The 24,292-nt window shown below is 43.6% G+C and overlaps 1 protein-coding gene across 1 annotated transcript in view; it reads left to right on the top strand.

Moving 5' to 3' along the window:
- LOC111836354 (uncharacterized) overlaps positions 1–24,292 on the top strand; it is a 356,103-nt gene that overhangs the window by 111,241 nt on the left and 220,570 nt on the right. The window contains exon 13 of the mRNA XM_072703387.1: positions 12,157–13,415. Within this exon, the coding sequence (XP_072559488.1) occupies positions 12,157–13,415 (1,259 nt within the window). The remainder of the gene's footprint in view (positions 1–12,156; positions 13,416–24,292) is intronic.

Here is a 24,292-nt window from a genome sequence, read left to right as displayed (position 1 = left end):
ATGGCTCTTGGGTGGCGTCTTTCTGGCGGCTGCATGCAGCGCTGCTGGGGTAGCCTGTGCCGGCGGACGTAGGTTGCCGGCCTGGCGGCCGTGCTGCTCTCGGGTGGGTCGGGGGCAGGCTTGGGGTTCTGGGGGCGCTCTGCCTCCGGGCTGGGGTTCTGGCTGGGCTGGGGGGACTTGGGTCCTGGTGGGTGTGTCGCCGGGGTGTGGGTTGGCGCGTGCACTGGGGCCCGGCCCCGGCGCGGGGGCCTTCGGCGCATCGGAGGGGCTGGGGGCCTCTTTAGCTGGCGGGGAGGTTGTTACCATCTGTCCGCAGGTGGTCCCTGCCTTAGGGGTATCCACTCTGCGGGGGTGGGGGGGAATCCAATAGAGTAGGAGAATGGACCCAACCTGGGTGTCTATTGTCTTATGTAGTATGGGAGTTGACTGAATGGTGGGGTGGGTGTAGTTTTTTCCCTCTGTGGTGGGGTCTGGTTGGCTGCCCCGGGCTCTGTGGTGCCCGGTGGTGCCGCTGCTCTAGGCCCCCAGACTGGATGGGCCTCGGCCCTCCCGCCCTGGGTGGATTTTGGGGAAGGGGGGTGCTTATGGGGGTCAGCGGGGGAGCTGGCTCCAGAGGGGGGGTACTTTGCCCCCCCCATCCTTTCCTCCCCATCCCTAAATGCTTCCCTCCTCCCGCTCCGTTACTCCAACACACTTGTAGGGCTTTGAGGTGCAGGTGCGTCGCTGGGATGCAGGGGAGGTATTCCTCCTCTGTCCCCCCGTGACCACCTGTGTCTCATTCACACATCACAACTTAGACACTCTCATTACTTACTCTCTCATGACACATACATTTAGGGCCTTGGGGGTGGGCACACGGAATGGCATCCAGAGGGCGGTCTGTTCATTCAGCCTTACCTCTGGTGCCAGTGCCCACTTCTCAATTTTAAGTTGCACATAGACATTGAGGGTTCTGGGGAGGGGCCGAGCTGACACCAGCTGCTGATTGGCAGAGGGTGGTTAGCGCCATGCCCTTCCCCTGTTTTAAAGCACTTTAGAACAACACGCACCAACACCACATATGAGCGGGCGGAGGGAAGCATGGGGTCTTTTCACACCCCCGTTCTCTGTTCACCATCTGGAGCCGGGGGCTGGGAAGAGCTGGCCGTCCGGTCGGGGTCTGGGCTGGTGGGCTTCTCGGCTGCTGTGGGGTCCGGGGTGGTCTTCTTGTCCCCATGCCAGAGGAAAAAATGGATCCATCTCCGAGGTCTGGTGGCGGATTGCCCCTCTGGGGGGGGTGGTGCCTGGATCTCGGAGTATAGAGTATATATGGGGAGTGTGAGTGTGTGTACGGCGTTCATTTCTGTGTGTCTTTATGTTGGGCGAATGGGTGAATATTTGTTTATGTGTGCATGAGGGTGGGAACGTATGCTTGTGCCTGTTTGTTTATACGCATGTGTCAGGTTGGGTCTTAGACTCCACCTGAAATAACATCTCAGGCTCTATTGCCCCCCGCCACACTCCCCGCTGGTGGATGAGGCCCCTGGCTGCCGATGCGTTGGTGGTTCTCGATGTCCGGGGCTGGATGCTCTGGTGTGTGCTGGCTCACTCTCTGCGGTTGCCTGTCGGGGTCTGGTCCTTCCGGCTCTGTCGGGTCCCGGCTGAGGGGTGGGGAGGCCCTTGGACCTCTGGGCCCGGGGTCCGGTCTGCCCTGGTGTGGCCGGCCGCCGACGGAGCCTGCGTGCTCGCCGCCACGGCCCCCTGGGGCTCCTGCGATGTGGCTGCCGGATGGCCCCCCTCCGGAGCGCTCCTCTGCCCTTTTCTGGGTGGGGGCTGCAATTGTCCCTGCGGTGGTCCTCCTGGGGTTCCCGTGCCCTGAGGGGGCTCTGGATGTCTGGGGCCCGGGTCTCCTCCGTGTCAACTTCATGTCCTGGGTGGGCGAGGCTGTGGCTCCCCACACACACTACTAGACATTTACATGGAGAAACCTTAGGAACACCAGCGCGCTGACACACACAGGTGTGCACACAGGTGCTCACGGACACGTGCTCACGGACACGTGCTCACAGACACACACTGTCTTGATCGGCTGTTGTTTCTGGGCATGTGTTATAATGCTGGTTGTGTGTGCTGTTCAACAACATTTAACGTTTGATGGTCGTTGTGATTAGTACAGATGTTGGTTGTTGTCTTTCTCTTTTCAGCAGACATGGAAGCAGATTATCTGTTTTGTTTTTTTCTTTTCTCCCTTTTTTTTTTCTCCTCTCTCTCCCTGTCTCTCTCTTCCCCCCTTCTTCTCCTTTGTTTCCCCCCCCCTCCCTCTCCTTCTTTTGAGGAAGTAAATAAAAATGTAAAATAAATAAATAAATAAATAATAAAATAAATTAACAAATACAAATTAAGTAGTCCTCCGCAGAGGGGGGTTGGAGGAGGGAATATATATATATAAAAAAAAAAAAAAAAAAAAGAAGCTACAGATCACTGCTTTGTATGGGACATGGGGGGACATCCTGCTCCCCCGTGGAATTCTGCGACGTTTGACTGTCCCGCCTACTGGCTCTTCTGCTTAACCTTTCTGGGATAAGATTCATTTTAAAGACTCACATATAATGTATCATTATAGCGGTTAAATAGAGGAATAACAAAATTATCAACTCGGGACTACCTTTTTCAGAGAGTATCATAATTTACACTATCAATACATTCAAGGTCAGCTTGACACAAATAAATGAATGTAATTAAAACAATCCATCCATCCATCCATCCATCTTCTAACCGTTTATCTTGATCAGGGTCGCAGGAAAGCGTTGTTTCTTATCTTCAAATTTACAAATAAAAGCAGCATATCCCAGCAGCATAACCCCCAGTCTGCTCTTTCGGGATGAGATCTGCACACTTTGTCAGCCACTAGAGGAAAGTGAAGACACTGTCATCCAAATCAAACCAGGATCCTTGAGGCACCTTGAGGTGACGCCTGCTTTGCGACATGGCTGCAGGTATCTGTGGGAAAAAGCCGAGACTGTAGCCATGAAGGGAAGCATCAGCCAGCCGCAATGCCCAGGTACACTGTGGCATTCAAACGAAGCCCAGCTCAGCCTAATGAGTGCAGGGAACACACTGCACCACCAACCAGTACTTCTGAAACAGTGCAGGACCAATACATGATCGTTGCTGTTTGCCCAAATTCTATCCCTATCATCAGCATGTCATAACACGAATCAAGATAGTCAGCCCAGCTGAAATTTTCTATAGTCATCTGGTTCTGCTGGTCATGTGCCCACTGAAGTTTTTTTTCTTGTTCTTAACTGACAGAAACGAAACAGAAACATGTTCGTCTGCATCCGCTTCAAGGTTCAATGAGCTTTTCCTTTCTGCACAACATTAGTCTACTAAGCTGTTACTTTTGTATTTGTGCCCTTCCTGTTAGCTTTAATAAATGTGACCATTCTCCCCTGAAAAAAGAAAAAAAAAAAGAAAACAGCTCAGCAGATCACAGGCACACCACTCCCTGCAATAACGGACATTTATAACACGCGCTGTCTCAGGAAAACTAAGAGCATCCTGAAAGACCCCAGCCACCCTGCACTGGCACTTTTTACTTTCCTGCCATCAGGCAAGAGACTCAGGACAATTCACTCACGCACGACTCGATTCAGGAACAGTTTTTACCCCAGTGCCATCAGGCTATTCAACACACAGTAACAGCAACTTACTCCACACTATGTACTGACACTTTACCTATTTATTATTTATTGCTGCTGCACTACTTTGTCTTCTATGTCTTCTGTGTATTATGTCTTATGTTTTGTCTGTGAGGGAGGGGTTTTCAAGTAAGAATTTCATTGTACTCTGTACGCTGTACTTTGTACATATGACAATAAACTTCAACTTCAGACATTGCAAGTATTAAGCTCCAGTGACGAACCAGCCTTCAGAATTGATTTGTGCATCTATATGAATAACCAGAAATTACAACAAAAATCTCAACACAATAAGCAGTCAAAACATTCAAATGTGTATACATGATGAAATCAATACGTTACAAATACATTTATATCTGACAATGGAAAAACTTTGTACATTACTAGCGATGATCTAAAATCAGACTGTTTACTATGGGAGAGATATAATTTCTATGTAGGCCTATACATAAATGTGCAAATCTCTGTCTGTTTTACACGTTATTCATAAAAGCTGCACTGATACAAGACTAAAAACAATCCGCTTGATTTTTTCACCGGGTCTGATATTAAAGACGCTTATTTCTACAATCACAAACTCTGCGCTAATTGTAAAACAGGTGTTACACCAAATTCTGTGACCATCGAATTCTGTGACTGCTGTACATGTTCGCGAGGTTCCCGTCCACGTGCACGAGCACTCTCCCCATTTTACGCAACGCAATTTAACTTATGTTCTCGCAAAATATGTAGGAGGGTACGAGAGTGGCTATTTCTGAGCTCCGAAACACGTCGGCAGTGCTGTGTCTAATTTCCCCGTTTATTCGCTTTAATTTTACTTCATATTATTTTATTTAGTTTTATTTCGTTTTGTTTTTATTTTTATTTTAAGTTATCTCCACTTTACAATGTCTGTAAGGGAAATATCAAAGACATAATTGCGAAAAAAACAACACGATAGTTCTGCTTCTCAGTTTCATCATCTTACTTTATGCTACTTAACTGCTGTCTTACATTCTGATACACAACTGTTACCCAATCGGCTGATGCAGCCAATTTTGTGATATTCTGTATTGTAGTGCACTACATTTACTGTCACGATTAAATATGCATCGCCACTTGTCTCGTGTCATACTGGAGCTGGAATAAAATGCTCCTTACTGTATTAAACTGGACCATGCCAATACTGACAGGTGGCAAGCCAATTTTCAAGTGTCGGTAAATGTAAGAATGCTGGATACAATGAGACAACAGCTGTCTGAAGCTTATGAAGTCGATGAACATGTCTTTTTAAAGACCCACTCAGCACATTGTTGCCTGAAGATGAACGGTACATTGTTGCTTGTTCAGTAGCCACACCTAGGTCACAAAATCTGATGAAAGTGGTGTTAATTAGTCACCCCTTTGACAGAGCTGACCTGTACACCCCAGTTATGAAATCTTTCCAGGATTACAATTTCTGTTTCTGGTGATGCAGCAGAAGTGCTTTTCACTGCAGTGTCCCTGATTTTTCCCATGTTGCTTTGGGGTCACAGGATTTGGTGGCTGCTATCAAATATTGTGACCCCTCTGTTGAAGGTGGATGGTGTAACCCAGTCATGAAATCTTTATAATATTATCATGTACAATAATGACAAGTCACCTGAAGTGCTTTTCACTGCAGTGTCCCTGATTTTTCCCTTGTTGCTTTGGGGTCACAGGATTTGGTGGCTGCTATCAAATATTGTGACTCTTGTGCCTTGTTTCTTCTACAGTCAGCTCTGTCTGAAAAAGTCTCCACTGTTTTTGGTCATGAAACCTTTTTGACATGGTCTATGCTTGATCTTAAGCATAAGGCTTACTTTTCTGTTACTGTGTAAGAAATGCTCCTATAGAATTTGATAAAATGTTTGAAACATATAAATTAGGGCTGTCAAAATTAACGGGTTAACGCGGATTAATCCATCATCATGATTAATCTGATTTAATTTTTTAACGCAATTAACCCATCTGCAGCGCAGAATGATTCAAAATCACTGAAATGTCTCTGTCAACCCATTTCGGGTAGTTTTAGTGCGTTCCATTTCCCCTCGGAACTTGTATTCCGAGTCGGATTCCGGAGTTTTGAAGCCGGAAGTGACTACATGCGCTCCCGTTTCTCTGCTCTTGGCGTTTCTCGGACATCCGAGAAATATCTCGTAGCAGCTCAGAGGATCCCGAGTTCAGAATCCAAGATGGCTGCACGTAATGTGTTATCAACTGATACTGCTAACAATGGCAATTAACCGGGCTAGAATTGGACTTCATGATTAGTTGGATTATTTGTCGAATTTACGGTAGTTCGTACTAATTGTAAGTGAACGAAGATAAAGACCATTTAAACTGAGGTACCTTAAATCTGACAAGTTGTCCGGCTAAGCAAAAAATCTTGCTTTTTGATTTGGGTCCATGGAATTGCACTTCTGTGGCAGATGGAATGCATCCGACTCATGTTCAAGATGTTCAATAAACATGTTAAGTGCATATATATTCCCTTTTTTCTTGAGTCTGTTTGCTCATGCAAAATTAAATGTGATTAATATAGATTAAAAATGAATGATATTTAATCATGATTAATCAAAATTAATCCACAGGAACCCTGTGATTAATCTGATTAAAAATTTTAATCATTTGACAGCACTAATATAAATATAAAATATACACACTTGCATAAATAACTAGAGATGCATTTCCGCAGAAAATGTAGGAGCAGCATCTAGAAAAAGTGAGTGGAATAAAAAAAATAAGAATATAAGGAATAACAATATGTGATTGTTGCTTATCGCAACCACATAATAAACTTAGGAAACCAACAAACAAAACTTAGTCTACTTTGAACTATTTTTATTACAATGATATGGTTATTACAGCAAAGTTCTTAAAAATTAACTTTAAATAAACACTAGTGATGGGCACTGCAGCTCATCTCTAAGGCAATAAAAACATAGCGTTGACCCGGAGGTGCTGATTATCAACACAGTTTTTAAGAAAGTGTTCCATATCTTCTTTGTACTGAAACACAAAAAGAAAGGGATCGAGGTCATCCAGATCATCATTCTGTTTTAGTCTGTAGGGAGCTTTCTAGCAGTCCATGTGTTGCATTCGTCCAGAACCGGCTATGAATTAGCATCCCATATAGATATGTGCATCTAAAATAGTATAATTAATAAGAATAATTGTCATGTACAGTAATAATTACTTCAATTCACAGCACATGTAACATTTGTAACAGAGCTGCCTAGTTCACTAAAGCTAAAGATTCGGAACTAAATAAATATTTAAAATATTTTTTTAATTTTTCAGTAGCAAAATCTGTATGGCATTAATTAGAAACTACGAACTCTGGAACAGGGGAGTATGCGGATACAGTCAGTCCAAGCTTAAGTAATCAATCTAAAGCTAAATTTGAAGAGAAAAAAAAACACCGGTCAAAACTTTCTAAAACTCCAGCTGCTAGAATGCTACTATTGTTGCTTGTTTTACCCACTTTTTTCTTTCGACAAAGCTAAACACTCTCCCACTATTTAGACGACTTGGAAAATGTATGTTCTTTCTGTGATAATGAGAGTGAATCCCAGGATCATTTATTTTTCTCTTGTACAGTGGTCAACGCTTTTTGGCCTACTCTGTTTAATTGTTTAGCTTCACAATATGTAATACCACACTTAGAGTATCTCACCATTAAGTTTGCGGTTTTCCTTGAAGAGAAGGATACTGAATTCTTGCTCAACAATATTATTTTAATTGCAAAATTTTATTAACATAACTGTAGCTATTTGAAGGTCTTCCCTAAAAATGATTTAGTTTTATTTTTTAATTCTTAAAAGAAGGTGAAGACCAAAAGTGCCTGTAAACTTTGTACTCTTACGTTTGGCCTGTTTTGATTTACCTGTGCTGTCCCCCTGCTCGGATATTGTATTTTGTTGAAGACGAAATAAAGGAGTTTAATTTAAAAAATAAAAAAATAATTAAAAAAAAATAATTTACTTAACAGAAAAGAAAAAAAACACTCTCGCACTAACAAGTCCGGGCTGTGCGTGGAGATCGTGTGATATCTGGTACTGCCTCCATGGCGTAGTTTGCATAATGTCATGTCCGGACTCGCTTGTGAAGATCACGTGTTTCCGGCTTTCTAGTGGAGACCCTCCTGGTGAAGGTGTGCAGCCAGAGCCTTCTAATTATTCGGCCAGGCTGCAGCAGTCAGCAGACGTTACAATCGTGGTTCTAATTACGACTGAACAGGAAAATACTGTTTGGGGAAACAACTTTCGAGTCACTGACAGGAGGAGGCATTTGCGGCACGGTAAGGCGTTTGTGGGGGATGGGTTCGTAGCTGTGACTGCTAATGTAGCTAGCTAGTTGCGCATTCCGCCGGGAGACATTTAGTTACGTAATACATGCTTGTATGTTTGCAGAAGTGGGTAGAGTAGTCGAATTCTGTACTCGAGTAAAAGTACGGTTACTTCAATATTATAGCAACGGAAGTCGGCGTAAAAGAGCTCAATCTCATTACTTTAGTGAGAGTAACAGAGTATCTAGAAAAAAAGACTACTGGAGTAGCGCGTTGGTTTACAAAATCGGAATTGGTTATTAACAAGCTATACAGTTGCGGGCTTTTCTAATCAACAGCACAGATAAAGTATGAAATCTAAAAGTAAAATATGCTCTCCAAATAAAACAAACACAAAGTGTGCAAATAAAACACCATATACCTTTGATAATCAAAAACAGCCCGGGAAAACCACAGTATATATAATCATTGGGGAGGTTTCATTGGCTAACAGCAGAATGTTAAGTGGTTCTTTGTATAAATAAACGTGGGATATGTATAAAACTCCGAACTTTGGGCAATATATATTTATACACACACACAGCATTTCCTGTTTTTTTTTATGTAAAATACCATACTTGGCAATAAAATAAAATTATATATAATAAAAAAAAAAAAAACTTGTGTGCGGCTAGCACTTTTTTATTGACAATAGCAGCTGTATTTTGTGTTGCATCATCTGAATAAGTAAAATTTGGGAGTCAAACTAAGATCATTGGAGCTGGTGTAAGTGAAGAAAATCGTTCCTTACCATATGTCAAGTCGCAGGTTAAATCAAGTTTAATCCTGTGTAAGGAAAAGTAGTAAAGATCACCTGCATGAAGTTGCCCCCCATGTGTTTCAGATTTCAACCAAACTGGTCTCAATCGTATGTGCCACGTTTGTGCTGGTTTGTGCCGTTAATATTGTCCTTTGTGATGCTTTAGTTTCTGAGGTATTAATGTTTGTAAGGTTCCCCCATTTGCGTCTGATTTCGACCATTAATATCTCGGAAACTAAAGCGGCACAAAGGACAGTTTTAACGGCACAAACGCAGTACATGCGATTGCGATCGGTTTGGTGGAAATCAGACACAAATGGAGGGCTAACATTGCGGCCTTAGAAAAGGTGCAGCGTAGGGCCACAAGAATGATTCCTGGTCTTAGAGGAATGTCATACGAGGAAAGGTTATTTGAGCTAAATCTGTTCAGCCTCAAGCAAAGGAGACTGAGGGGGGACATGATCCAGGTCTATAAGATTCTAAGAGGTTTGGATGCTGTTCAACCGAATAGTTACTTCAGCATTAGTTCAAATACAAGAACTCGTGGCCATAGGTGGAAATTAGCGGGAGAACATTTCCAACTGGATTTAAGGAAGCACTTCTTTACACAGCGTGTAGTCAGAGTATGGAATAGTCTTCCTGATAATGTAGTGCAAGCTGAATCCTTGGGTTCCTTTAAATCAGAGCTAGATAAGATAAGATAGATAACTTCACGCTGGTGTCAAAACATTAATATATCAGAAACTAAAGCAGCACAAACAAAAATTTTAACGGCACAAACGCGGCACATAGGATTCAGACCAGTTTGGTTGAAATCTGAAACATATTGGGGGGCCAACTTCACCCAATGTTCTTGGTTGATCATTTGAATAGACAGTGTTAACAATTTATGATTGTGGGGGAGGTCAGGGAGAGGATGAGTGTTCCAGTGGGCGCCATTTGGGTGATAAGGAAGTAATTGAATGTACAGTGGCCAGAGAAGTGGCTGAGCTACCATTTGCTCTCATGGGAAGTCTCCGTCCTTGCAAGTTTGCGCTGGTTAATCGCTGTAAGTGCCTTCCCAGTAGTTTGTGATTGAGCAAATTATACCTAGTCTGGTGTAGGTACTAGAAAAGAGTTTTGGAACTGCCTCCAAGGAGCTACAATTTTGCCAAGTCCCTATAGTATAAACATGACAAAGGTAACTGGTTCTGGGAAAAGGCACTGGTTCTGGAAATACTTCCAGCAATATTGAAATCACCTACAGATGATCAGAACACTAAGTAGGAGCGTTATGGATATGCCCTAGGCCAGGGGTCTCCAACTCCGGTCCTGGAGAGCTACTATCCAGTAGGATTTCTATCCTACCTGGCTACTGATGAGCCACACCTGTTCCTGGTATTTACCTGAGAACAGGTGTGACTCATCAGAAGCCAGATAGGATTGAAAACCAACTGGACGGTAGCTCTCCAGGACCGGAGTTGGAGACCCTTGCCCTCGGGTGACGCAGTCTGCCTGAAATGTTAATTTGTGTCTTTAGCATCCAGGAGTTTTCCAATCTGTATTCTGGTGGTCCGATCAGAACGAAACCCCTGCTGTGGGATCAGAGTCATATGCCACAGACCAGAGAAGGAAGGTCTGTTTATGGAGAGGGTAAAACAAAATGTAGGGGGAATTCCTGGTATCTGAGGTTGAAGAGACTGCGAATGAGAGCCCCCAAAAGCTGAAATGGAGTGTATGTGGGTCTCTTCACAAATGTCACGTCCATTCTGAGGTGGTTTAATTTTTGTGTGTTAATCCCAAAAGCAGCCAAATATAGGTTATGCCAGAAAAGGACTAAAATGCAGTTTGTGTGGCTTGAAAATGATTTTAGTTTGCCCTCTGCTCCTATTTCTCTTTTAACCGGTTCAAAACCAGCCTATTTAGAACGTGAATATTGATCTTCAGCTGAGAGCGGTCCTACACGCTGTCGATGCAAGTAAAACAAAGAAAGGTGATAGGGTTTATACTTTCAACAATTGAAGTTTTTAAAAGAAGACAGATTACGGATTTAGTTTTTTTTCATGATTCTACATAATGATTTCAGCGAGATATAAACTGAAATACATGAGAAAGATATGCGGTCGACGATGCCCTCGTCCCCAGAGCGTTGTTAATAGTCACTGCATCATATTTATCGCTTTCTATATTTATATGGTCACAGTTTTTCATTTTTCATTCCATCTACCAATAAACTGTGAAAGGGATTTTATTGTTGCTACTTGCGTTTCAAACTGCCTTTCCAAAGTGATGGGTGTGGGGTGCAGTGACATTCCAGACTGATGGGCCATTGACAGTACGCAAACTACTACAGGTGTGAGGACACCTATCTCATCAATATTCATTGTGAAGGCCACTGACTTTGAGAAAAAGAGTGTCACTCTAAATAATCAAACCACATAAAATTTCAGAATGTCTTTCACCTATGTGTAGCCAACCCCTGTGTCTAAGCTTCAGAGCTCAAAAATCTTGGCTAGAAATGTCTATAATGTGATTTTTTTTTTTTACAATTTCTCAGCATGTCTGAAAGTAGGTTTTTGGAAAGCATATGTTTAAAGTTGATTTTAACAAAAAATAGAATAATAACATTCTAAGTGGTCTCAGATTATTGGTGCTGAGTTTGTGCTGAATAAAAGCACATGTAACACTTTGGGATAAATGTTTTTTAGATAGGTGAAATATTTTAAAATGTCATGGCATGTCAGACTACCCCGAAAGTGGAAAAGAGGCCTCAGACCCTAGTGGGTTAACACATACCATCAAAATCGCAGTTGTTTTGGTGTATTTGGAGGTAATAGTTTGTACTTCAAGTTGCCATTTAAAACCAGCAGTGTTGGTGCTCTGTGTAGTTCAGTTCAAGCATGTCAGAGATTGCAGTGTGAATAGCACACTGTGAACATGAACTGCGTATGGAGTAACGAAGGCTCTTTGGATGATATGTTTGCCTTATTCACTATTTTCCTAATAATTTTTGTCTATTAACCCTGTTCCATCTCAGTACTGACTGCTGTCTCCATCTTCCCTCAGCAAGGAGAGTGGATGAATCCTCCCAAACCTTTGCTTGCTCTCAGGATCCATTCTCCTACACTGCAGACATTGACCTGCACAGACATATCAAAATATCTCACCCCAAAGAGTGTGTCATACAGCTGAGGACCGGATCTATCAACACAACCCAGGATTCACCCGCTTCTGCTGGCCCCAGTGCCACTCAGCCCAGTACAGACACACTCAGTACCCTGGAAGAAGCCAGTACATACACACTGACAGCACAACAGGGTTCCCAGGGTGAGATGACTTTCAATATAAACAGAGACTGTAAAATACACAGGCAGCCTCACACAGAGAAGTCGTCCCATCTGTGTTCTGAGTGTGGGAAGAGCTTCAGTCGATTAGGACACCTAAAGATCCACCAGCGGATTCACACAGGAGAGAGGCCCTACCAGTGCTCCCAGTGTGGGAAGAGCTTTAGTGAGTTAGGAACCCTAAAGATCCACCAGCGGATTCACACAGGAGAGAGGCCCTACCAGTGCTCCCAGTGTGGGAAGAGCTTCAGACATTTAGGACACCTAAAGAATCACCAGCGGATTCACACAGGAGAGAGGCCCTACCAGTGCGTCCAGTGTGGGAAGAGCTTCAGACATTTAGGACACCTAAAGAATCACCAGCGGATTCACACAGGAGAGAGGCCCTACCAGTGCTCCCAGTGTGGGAAGAGCTTTAGTCAGTTAGGAAACCTAAAGAAACACCAGCAGATTCACACAGGAGAGAGGCCCTACCAGTGCTCCCAGTGTGGGAAGAGCTTTATTCAGTCAGGAACCCTAAAGATCCACCAGCGGATTCACACAGGAGAGAGGCCCTACCAGTGCTCCCAGTGTGGGAAGAGATTTAGTGAGTTAAGATACCTAGAGGGTCACCAGTGGATTCACACAGGAGAGAGGCCCTACCAGTGCTCTCAGTGTGGGAAGAGCTTCAGACATTTCGGACTCCTAAAGGTCCACCAGCGGATTCACACAGGAGAGAGGCCTTACCAGTGCTCCCAGTGTGGGAAGAGCTTTAGTGAGTTAGGAACCCTAAAGAATCACCAGCAGATTCACACGGGAGAGGGGCCCTACCAGTGCTCCCAGTGTGGGAAGAGCTTTAGTGCATCGGGAACCCTAAAGAAGCACCAGCGGATTCACACAGGAAAGAGGTCCTACCAGTGCTCCCAGTGTGGGAAGAGCTTTAGTGAGTTAGGAAACCTAAAGAAACACCAGCTGATTCACACAGGAGAGAGGCCCTACCAGTGCTCTCAGTGTGGGAAGAGCTTTATTCAGTCAGAAACTCTAAAGAAACACCAGCGGATACACACAGGAAAGAGGCCCTACCAGTGCTCCCAGTGTGGGAAGAGCTTTATTCAGTCAGGAACCCTAAAGATCCACCAGCGGATTCACACAGGAGAGAGGCCCTACCAGTGCTCTCAGTGTGGGAAGAGCTTTATTCAGTCAGGAACCCTAAAGATCCACCAGCGGATTCACACAGGAGAGAGGCCCTACCAGTGCTCCCAGTGTGGGAAGAGCTTTAGTAAGTCAGGAACCCTAAAGAATCACCAGCGGATTCACACAGGAGAGAGGCCCTACCAGTGCTCCCAGTGATGATCTCGATTTGAGAAGCATTGAGAAGCACTCTCTTGACAGTTCATTATCACAGTTAGTCCAGTAAGTTGGTTCTTGAATTTTTCTGAATTGTATTTGTGAAGTACCAGTATGTTGGGTCCCCCTCATTAGTCCTGTTGATGTTTAGGATTTGTTTGACAAAGATTCGGAGGCAGTGTTTTAATAGTTACAGTATATTTTGAAGGTAGACTTCGACTGCAAAGCAGTTTTATAAACTACTGAAAAATTACACAGTTGTGTGTTTTACAGAAGAGGATTCGGGCCACGTGAAATAATACAGAGAATTCTGAGGAAGAAGTCTGAATCCTGACATTACAGTCAGAGGCTGGCTGCAGACCTCAGGCTCCATGCAAGACACAAAGCAGAATACACAGAGGCCCTTTCCTTATCTAGGGCCACAAGTGCAGATGTCAGTGTTGGTGGAAAATGACAGAATTGGTAGCATTCCTTCACATTAATTGATTTGGGAACATATTTTTAGGAGGCAACATGAGAATATGTTATATATTGTAGTTTATTCAGACAAAATGAGTGTGAATTTTGTGTTGGCATCTGAACAAGAATAATTTTCATCGCATGAGCTTTAATTGTGATTTTTTTTAATCGTCTTAAAATGTTATGAAACTTGTCATATTGAAGACAAAGGTATGTCAATTTCTCTTCATTACACAGTGTTTGAGTATACTATCTTGGCTACAGTTTACAAAAAAGGGTTTGAATTGTTTTAGTTATTTTTCTACAACCCATTACAAGAAAGAGTAAGACTATAAATAATAAACCCAAATGACATAGGGCAGTGGTGGCCTAATGTTTAGGGAAGAATATTTGATTTCTATTGTAGAAAGAATGCCACGAGTGTGTTCTGCTGTTATATCTGCCAAAGGTGGCTACTTTGAGTCAGAAGTTTAGAATACATTTTGGTCTATAAATTGATTCCATGATTTCTCTTTTAACTCCAATTGCTTATTTGTACTATGCTTTCATTTCAGAGTGCAATGAGACATTAAATTGCATACTTCTCAATTAAAAAATGCAAAAATTTGGGTGTTCTAAATTTGACTGGTAGTGTATGTATATGCAATATATAAAGCATGTATTTATGAGATACCGCTAGATAAACACTTTAGTGCAGACCTCAGTAGAAGTGACTTCAGGCTGGGGGATAACTTTGACTGGGTGACTGTGATTCATTTGCAAAACAGAAGGTGTTAATGGTGCTGGAGAGGGGGCGGGCAGCTTGTGTGGGGAGTAAGGGGGGGGGCTCCTCATGAGGAGAGCCTAATTTTTCCATGAATTCTAATGTTAAGGAACTCACCGGAAATGAGCTGCAAGAAACATTCATACGCAATGTGGATCTGAAGGGGGAAACGGTTCCTGAACTACATGAAAACTGGTGGCATGCACAAGAACAAAAATTCCTCCTATATTGTTTATGAAAGGTTAATAAAATATCAGGGGTTGCCAATTTATGCATCAGGCGTGACGCTCACTTTCAGACCTTCACGCTCATGCAAGAAATCTCACGGCAAATCTATATAATTCCATTATAAACCTGAAATTAGCTACATCCAAAGTGTTGGGGTAGTCTGCCAGCTGATCAAAGTTGGGAATCCCGAAAAGTTTTGTTTTATAAGAGTTTAGTCCTTTTTAGAGCCATTTGCCAAATGCAATGGCTTCACATTTCTTTTTGCCATCATTTCATCAAACACCGTTCACTTTGTATTTGCTTGCAAGTATTATTTTTGTTGTAAATTAATAATCTGTAGATGACAAATTTAAGCTGAACCATTAAATAAATAATATATGGGTCATTCTTACGAACTTGCGAACATGTCAGGAACATGTCGGTTTGGATCAGTTTTTTTTTATGTAGAGCAATTGGCATTACCTTAGATTTTTAAGTATATTTAAGCCATGCCATTTATTGCTCTGATTTGATGATTTTTAAAAACAATTTCACCAAAATAGGTTGCATTCCATTACCTTCCGCTTGTCCGGGGTTTGGGTCGTGGGGGAAGCAGCTTCAGGAGAGATACCCAGACCTCCCTCTCCCCAGCTACCTCTACCAGCTCTTTGTGGGGGGATGCCGAGGCGTTCCCAGGCCAACCGAGAGATATAATCCCTCCAGCGTGTCCTGCCCCGGGGCCTTCTCCCTGTAGGACATGCACAGAAAACCTCTCCGGGTAGCCACCCAGGAGGCATCCGTGCCTGATGTCCAATCCACCTCAATTGGCTCCTTTCGACGTCTACTCTGAGACTCTCCTGGGTATCCAAACTTCTCACCTTATCTCTAAGGGAGAGCCCAGATACCCTGTGGAGAATCCTCATTTCGGCCGCCTGTATTCGCAATCTCATTCTTTCGGTCATTACCCATAGCTCATGATCATAGGTGAGGGTAGGGACGAAGATGGACCAATATATCGAGAGCTTTGCTTTCTGGCTCAGTTCTTTCTTAGCCACGATGAACCGGTTAAGCACCTGCAAATCTGCAGACGCCACTCCGATTGAGAACCATGGTTCCAATCCTTATCCCCGCCGCTTCGCACTCAGCTGCAAACCGCCCCAGAGCACACTGGAGGTCCCCAGCAGATGAAGCCAACAGGACGACATCGTCCGCAAAAAGCAATCCTGAGGCTGCGCCTAGAAATCCTGTCCATAAATATTATAAACAGGACCCATGACAAAGGGTAGCCCTGGTGGATCCCAACCCGCACTGAGAACACGTCCGACTTATTACTGGCAATGCGGACCAAGCTTCTGCTCCATTCATACAGGGACCGAATTGCCCACAATAGTGGAACCCCAACCCCATACTCCTGAAGCACCCCCTACAGGGTACCTCGGGGAACCCGGTCATAAGCCTTTTCCAAGTCCACAAAACACATGTAGACTGGATAGGCAAACTCCCAGGCCCCCTCCAGTACCCTCACAAGGGTGTAAGGCTGGTCCAGTGTTCCACGGCCAGGACAAAATCCGCATTGTTCCTCCTGAATCCGAGATTAGACTATCGATCTCACCCTCCTCTCCAGTACCCCGGAATAGACTTTCCCAGGAAGGCTGAGAAGGCTGAGAAGTGTGATCCCCCTATAGTTGGAACACACCCTCCGGTCCCCTTTCTTAAATAAGGGGACCACCACCCCGGTCTGCCAATCCAGTGGTACTGCCCCAGATCTGCACATGCTGTTGAGAAGGCGTGTCAGCCATGACAGCCCCACAACATCCAGAACCTTTAGGTACTCCGGGTGGATCTCATCCCCCCCCGGGGCCCGGCCACCATGTACATCTTTAACCACCCTGGCCACCTCAGTCCCAGTGATGGGCAAGTCCCCCCAGCACCCTCGGGCTCTGTGTCCTCAAATGTCTCAAAGGCAGTGCGCGCAGATGTATCTGAGGAAGGGTTGAGGAGGTCCTCAATGTATTCCTTCCACCTCCGGGTGATGTCCCCATGTGAGGTCATCAGCACCCCCTCCCCACTATAAATATTAGGAACCAGGAGCTGCTTCCCCCTCCTGATATTCCGGATGGTTTGCCAGAACCTTTTTGAGGCCGACCGAAAGTCACTTTCCATGGCTTCACCAAACTCCTCCCACGCCCGGTTTTTTGGTTCCACAACCGCCTGAGCCGCGTACCGCCTGGCCTGCCGGTACCTGTCAGCTGCCTCCGAAGACCCCCAGGCTAATTATTCCCGGTAAGCCTCCTTCTTCTGCTTGACAGCCCCCCTCACCTCTGGTGTCCACCATCAGGTACGAGGGTTACCACCATGACTGGCACCGACCACCCTGCAGCCACAGCTCCGTACGGCCGCTTCCACAATGGAGGTCCGGAACAGTGTCCATTCAGACTCAATGTCCCCAACCTCCCCTGGTATGCAGTTGCAATTCTGCCGGAGGTGCGAGTTAAAGCTCTGGCGAACAGGAGCCTCTGCCAGACGTTCCCAGCAGACCTTCACTATGCGCCCGGGCCTACCAGGTCTGACCGGCTTCCTCCCCTGCCACCTGAGCCAACTCACCACCAGGTGGTGATCAGTTGACAGCTCTGCCCCTCTCTTCACCCGAGTGTCCAAGACAGAAGGCCGCAGATCAGATGATACGATTATGAAATCGATCATCGACCTGTAGCCCTAGGCATTTTCGTACCATGTCCACTTATGGACACCCTTATGCTCGAACATGGTGTTCGTTATGGACAAACCATGCAAGTTACAAACCAAGTCCAGTAAGAGAACACCACTCGGGTTCAGATCAAGGAGACTGTTCCTCCCAATCACCCCCCTCCAGGCCGCACTGTCATTGCCCATGTGAGTTGACAAGGACAAGGCTGAAGTTTACTCTGTCATGCTGATTGAGTTAGAATAGCAGACTGGATGCTTTAAGTTTGAAATTGTAGTAATACAAATTGGAGAGGTAAAATTGGAAGAGACTACAGAGAAAGCACACGATACAGCAAAGTGGAAATCTTGGCAGTATAACTTATACACAATGAATTCCAGATGAGTGCTGTCAAACTGGACATTGCTAAAACTACAGTGAACAAATTATTTGTGGAAGAACTCAATGGTTTTAAGAATGCACTTTAATTGGGATTACAGTGCTGGTGAGACAAGGATCTGCAAGTGAAAGAAAGGATAATAGCTAGCTAGTAACATTAAAGTTAAATGTGGCGGTGCGTGTGTGCGTACATGCCACACTTTGCCTGCCAGCGTGCAAGTAGTGAGACAACGACAAGGGCTGTGTGAAGGTTTCCTTAACATTAAACTGAGACATGGTGAGTTGGGCATAGATTATGAACTTTGTACTGTAGTGAGTTACTGTATAACCTTAAGTGGACATGAGCTGTATAGTGTAGTTTGCCTAACAAACTTGCTCTAATTGATCAATTCAACCTTGCTTCAATCTCTACCCTAACATGTTGCCTTATCAGCTTATATTGATTTAGTATTGTGACTTGTAGGCTACATATAATAAAAAGTAATTTTAAAAATATTATTACAAATTACAGGGTTTGTAGCAAAGTAGGCTACTTTTTTCATTATTTAAAATGTCTTAATGTTTTTTTGTCTTTTGTTTCTGTGTTTCAGGAGTGGATTGCATGCAGTGCAAATTCTGCAAATTTGTTGGCTCATCTAAAGAGGTGCTGCTGAAGCATTGTCGTCTTCGTCATGGAAAAGGTGCTCGCTGGCCTTGCGTTCACACAAACTGTGTATGTGTGTTTGAAACTCCTGGTGCAGTACGATCACACCTGTCAAGATCACACAGAAACACCGATTTCAATGTGAATTGTGTGATTTAAAAGAAATTTGCAGTGAAAAGACTTTTTGGAAGCATCTTGGATACCATTTAAAGAATCACGAAGCTGTGCAATGTCCCATTGTTAGATGTACCTTTACCACAAATGTTCGTCCAACCTTAAGTTCTCACAGTAGTCGGAATCATAAAAATTGCTCACTTAACGATTTTCGAAGTGTAGGAAGAAGCAACACCTTAGATGAGGCAAGTGATGATGAACAAGTAGATTTTGAAGCAGGCTTATCACATGGCAGGGTTATCTCAAAGGATAGTGGGAGATCAGATGAGGTTGAAGAGACTGAGGAAAATTTGGATATTGAGACACTTGAGCACAAATTGGCTTCTCTCTTTCTATCTATGCAAACAGTGTTGCATATTTCCAGAAGTGCAATTCAGACTCTTGTAGAGTGGTATTGAAACTCAGACAACTTTTCAATCTACAGATCACCGGAGGAATTTATATTTCAGTCAACATTTTTCTGTAATTAGAACCCATCAAATATCTTTATAACTCAGCCGGTAAAAACACTTTTGTTTATGTATCAGTAAATAAGGTACTTGAGACTTTATTTAGGCGGGCAGATTTTTTGGACCAAATTGTATTTGATCAAGACTCTTTACCTGGGTTCTGTAAGTCTTTTCAAGACGGGAAGTATTACAAGGACAATAAGTTACTTAGGCAGCAGAACCAGGTAAACCATCAGTTTTGCATTGTATACTGATGATTTTGAAGTGTGTAATCCTCTAGGCACCTCAAGAAAGCTTCACAAGATAACTGCGGTTTATTGGGTTGTTTTAAATTTACCAGCCAAGTTCTCATCCAGTCTCCCTTCAATTGAACTAGCACTCCTCATTAAAAGTGTTGATGTCAAGCAATATGGCTATGAAAAGTTTCTTGAGCCATTGATTAAAGATATAAAGCATATAGAACAAGAGGTATATGTTGAAGTATTAGACCAGTTTCTTAAGTCTACTATATTCTGTGTGTGTGCTGATAACCATGGAGCACATGGACTAGCAGGGTTTTCTGAAAGTTTTACTGTTGAGAAGTTCTGTCGATTTTGTTTACTAAGGACCAAATTGCCACAGCTAATGTTCATGATTTCCAACTGAGGGATGTTGATGGACACGACTCTTTATTGAAAGAGCTTAGGCAGAACGAGAACCTTCAAAGCATTAATAGTGTAAAAAGGCAGTGTGTACTGGGGAAGCATCTTCTGGTCTTTCATCCAGTGAATGGATATCCACCTGACATTCTGCATGATTTTTTTGAGGGGGTCGTTCCTGTGCAATTGTCTTTGTGTTTGAAAAATCTGATAGCAAAAGGTCTATTTACGTTTGATTCACTAAATGACTGCATAAAGTCATTTCCCTACACATATACAGACAAAGTAAACAAACCACACAAAATTTCAAAAGCAAGCTTTGAAAAAGGAAGTGTTGGAGGTAACGGACATGAAAATTGGACATTGTAACGCTTGCTTCCTTTTATTACTTGATTCAAGATACCAGAGCATGAGCCTGCTTGGGAGATTTTAATGGACCTTAAGGAAATTGTTGAGATTGTTGTTTCACACATACTCTCTGAGGAAGCATTGTGCTATTTGTCCTCTAAACTTCGGGATCACCGCAAGTTGCTCACTAGTACCTTCCCAGAGTTCTGACAAAACATCAATTTATTGACCATTATCCACATCTAATTTGCTGTTATGGCCCATTGGTGGACTTTTGGATGATGAGATTGACACAAAAAATTGGAAAAATGTGCTGCTCACCCTTTCCTCGAAACACCAGCAGATGTTGGCGTAACATTTGGACAGTCAAAACCTTTTCAAGTCAAAGCTGTATGTGGAAAAAGTGAAAGTGGTCAAAGTTTCAGAATTGTATGCATCACTCAGGTGCCAAACTGAGGAGAAGTACCTACCCTATTTGCCGGCGCATAAGACGACTTTTTCCCCCTGAAAAACATGCCTCCAAGTGGGGGGGTCGTCTTATACGCCGGGTGCACTTCAGTTGGGATAGACATAGCTGCCCATAGTGGCCTCCCGATGCCCGCCCACCTCATTCTACATACCATCCAGTATCGCGTGGTATCCGGCGTGGCCGCGGCAGGTCATCAGCGTGGCCGCGGCGAGCATCAGCAGCGAGACAGGGGTGCCAGCCTTTTCGGCGTGACCGGCCCGTTCTGCTCGGCGGGAAGCAGCGGCGCTCCGGCCCGCCCCTTGTCTACGCAGAGCTTGCACATGCGCACTTGCGCACTAGTGCCGGTCATAAGGAGATGCAGGGGCGGCCGGAGGCGCTGTGGTCGCGCTGCGGCCGTACAATGGTGACAATGACAGGTACTGTAATGGTACTAATACTAATGGCACTCATGTAATACCGGTATAATACCGGTAACAATAATAGCACACGGGGGTGGGCCATTCCACCGAATGGGTGCCATTTCCGTCCCCAGGAAATTTCATGTATAAATGTGCACAAAAAATAACTGTAAAATACATTTTATTATTAAGCATAGTGTCTTGTACATTGACCTAATTGCAAAATTAAGATATATAATTAAAAACATTAATAAAAACTACCTAGAACACTGAAAAAGTAGCATTTGTTACCTGTCCCCACTCTCTAACTATACACTTTACCTTGAAATATAATTATTAAAATCCTTCAGAGATTTAATTTTTTTTGCATTGTTGTGTGACTCCAAATCCCATCTATACTTTGAAAATATTTTTTTCATAAGAAAACCATAATATTTAAGTTAAAATACACATTTTAGTTGTGTCCCTAGATTTTCACTCAGTCCTGTTACCCTACCACATTACCCCATCTGAAAAATTTGGAACATTCCACAAGTCACATGTTCAACAGGAAGTTGCATCAGTTGGATCTTCTGCAGGCCATGGGAAGACCAAAAGTAAGTTCCCTCCTTTTTTTCCCTCTGTATTTGATCAAATTTTAACTATGACTGAGGAGGTCAATCTCAATGTTCTGTCCTGATACCTAAATTAATTCTTGGATATTATCTGTTTATTTTTAAAATACAAATTTTTGGTAGATCACTAGAATGTGCTCAGTGTTCTCGTGCTATTAGCATAGCCACCATGTAGCTATATTTCATGTTTTTGCTAATTTTATACTAAAAACTCAGTCCTGTTACTTTCAGTCCTGTTACTCATATAAAGAGTAACAGGACTGAGTGCCAATAACAGGAGTGAGTAGAGCCCTCTGGTTTATTGATTTATTAGTGTGAATATTAGTCAGTGTAATACTATTCAACTTTTAAGTTTTACAGTTGAACTTACTGAATTTGTTGAGATTTAAGATCAGTTTCACAATGTGGATACCATACTTACAGGGTGCCAAACCACCCCTAAGTGCTGCAGAAAAGCAGCGACGCTATCGTGCTCGACGTGATGCTGACCCAGAGAGGAGAGAAAGATATTTAGAGAAGGAACGAGAAAAATACAGGGAGGACCTAGAATCAGGCAGGAAGAAAAGGATCAATAAACTTAGTGAGAGAGAAAAGCGCAGACGACGCAAAAAGTGGAGGGAAACATACCATAGAATCAAGGACTGGAAAGAAGCTCTACAACACCTCATCACCCCTGCACACAGTCCCCAGCTATCAGCAGCACAAGCTGTAGATCCACAACCAAGCACTTCCAGGTGTAGTTTATGAAATGGGTCAAGTGTCAAAGAAAATGTGCAAGGGAGGCAATAGGGCATGTGTGTGTGTTTGTTGCAATGTAATAAAGTGTGTGTGGATAGGGCTGCAAACCTTGGAGGCAGAAACCTCGAGCAGAACCAGACTCAAAAAAGACTTGATTGCATTATAGTATAAACTTCTGCTTATCAAGTCACAGAGATAATGCAACAGTGCATTTTAACAACTGCAATGTGTTATTTAATGTGATGCACAATGTGTGTTTTAGGCAACATAATCAAGGGCAGAGAAGAAGACGAAAAAAACTAAAGAATCTTCAGAAGCAAATTCAAGAATTACAGGTTCTGTTGAAGAAACAAACCCAAAAAACAGAAAAGTACAAGAAACAAGTCCAGCGCATGAAAAAGAATAATGCTTCTCCACGCACAAAAGTAAAAAGGCAGATGAGACAGCTTCCACGTGCGGCCATTCAGAAGACACTTTTGTTTCATGAGTCTATGTTACAAGACATCCGAAACAAATACAAAGCAGCACAGGGGGAGAGGGAAAGGCAAATAATTTCAAAAATAATAACAGGAAAAGTTCTGAAAAAGTACAGGCTGCAACGCTTGGCTCAAAATTCATTGGGCTTTTCAAAGAAAAGATGGAAAAGTGAGAAAAATGGGAAAGTTAACTACACCTACCAGCGGAAGCAGAACAACAGGGTTGGAGATAGTTTGTTAAGCAGAGTGAGAGCTTTCTACTCAAGGGATGATGTGAGTCGCATCACAACTGGGAAGAGGCAGACCATCACTTGGAAGAAAAACAAAAAGCAAAAACGGTTCCTTTTGGATACCATGAAAAATTTGCACATGAAGTTTTTGGCTGAAGAAGAAAGCTGCATCTCTTACTCACTCTTCTGTTTGCTTCGACCTTTTTGGGTTGTTCATCCAACTCTGAGTGACCGGGACACATGCATGTGCAAGATGCATGAGAATCTGGGTTTTATTGTGCAGAAGCTACACCACTTGAAAGTGATCAGCACCGTCAATCTGCATGACCTTGTGAAAGTCATCACATGCGACACAGAAAACATTAAGTGCATGTACGGCAAATGTTCTGAATGCAAGGACCTCTCTTGCCCAGTCTCTAGCCAGTACAATGCAGAGAGTCAAGTGACTTATCTCCAGTGGGCAAGAGTGGATAAGGAACACAAGAATGACCCCAATGGCAAAACATCTAAAATCATAATCAAAAAAGAGTTCCAGACCACACAAGAACAACTGCTGGAACTGCTGAACCTGCAACTGCATAGGTTTAAGAGACACACTTACAACATCAATAATCAGTTTAGCCACTACAAGGCACTGAGACATGGCTTGAAAGCACATGAATGTCTAATTCATGTTGACTTTTCCGAAAATTACCTCTGCAAGTACAGCACAGAAATACAGGCAGTTCACTTCGGAGCATCACACCAACAGGCAACACTGCACACGGGTGTGTTTTATGTGCATACATCCTCCCGCCCGATGTCCTTCTGCACAGTGTCCCCCTCAAGACAAAAGGGCCCACCAGCAATTTGGCAGCACTTGTCACCAGTGCTTAATTACGTGCAGATTGCACATCCAGAGGTCTCCACCATCCATTTTTACAGTGATGGCCCATGCACTCAGTATAGACAGCGAGGGAATTTTTTCATGTTTTGTACTGAGCTGTTCAGAAGAGGATTCACTGCTGGGACGTGGAACTTCTTTGAGGCGAGCCATGGGAAGGGTGCCCCAGATGGTGTGGGAGGAGCCCTGAAGAGGAGGGCTGACAGTCTGGTCAGCAAAGGGACAGACATTCCTAATGCTGCAGAGCTGTATGCTGTGTTGCAAAAGGCAGAAACAACAATCAAGTTGTTTTTTGTCAGTGAGGA

This window comes from Paramormyrops kingsleyae, chromosome 20, assembly GCF_048594095.1.
Source record: "Paramormyrops kingsleyae isolate MSU_618 chromosome 20, PKINGS_0.4, whole genome shotgun sequence".
Taxonomy (NCBI): Eukaryota; Metazoa; Chordata; class Actinopteri; order Osteoglossiformes; family Mormyridae; genus Paramormyrops; species Paramormyrops kingsleyae.
This window is presented reverse-complemented; position numbering and strand designations above follow the sequence as displayed.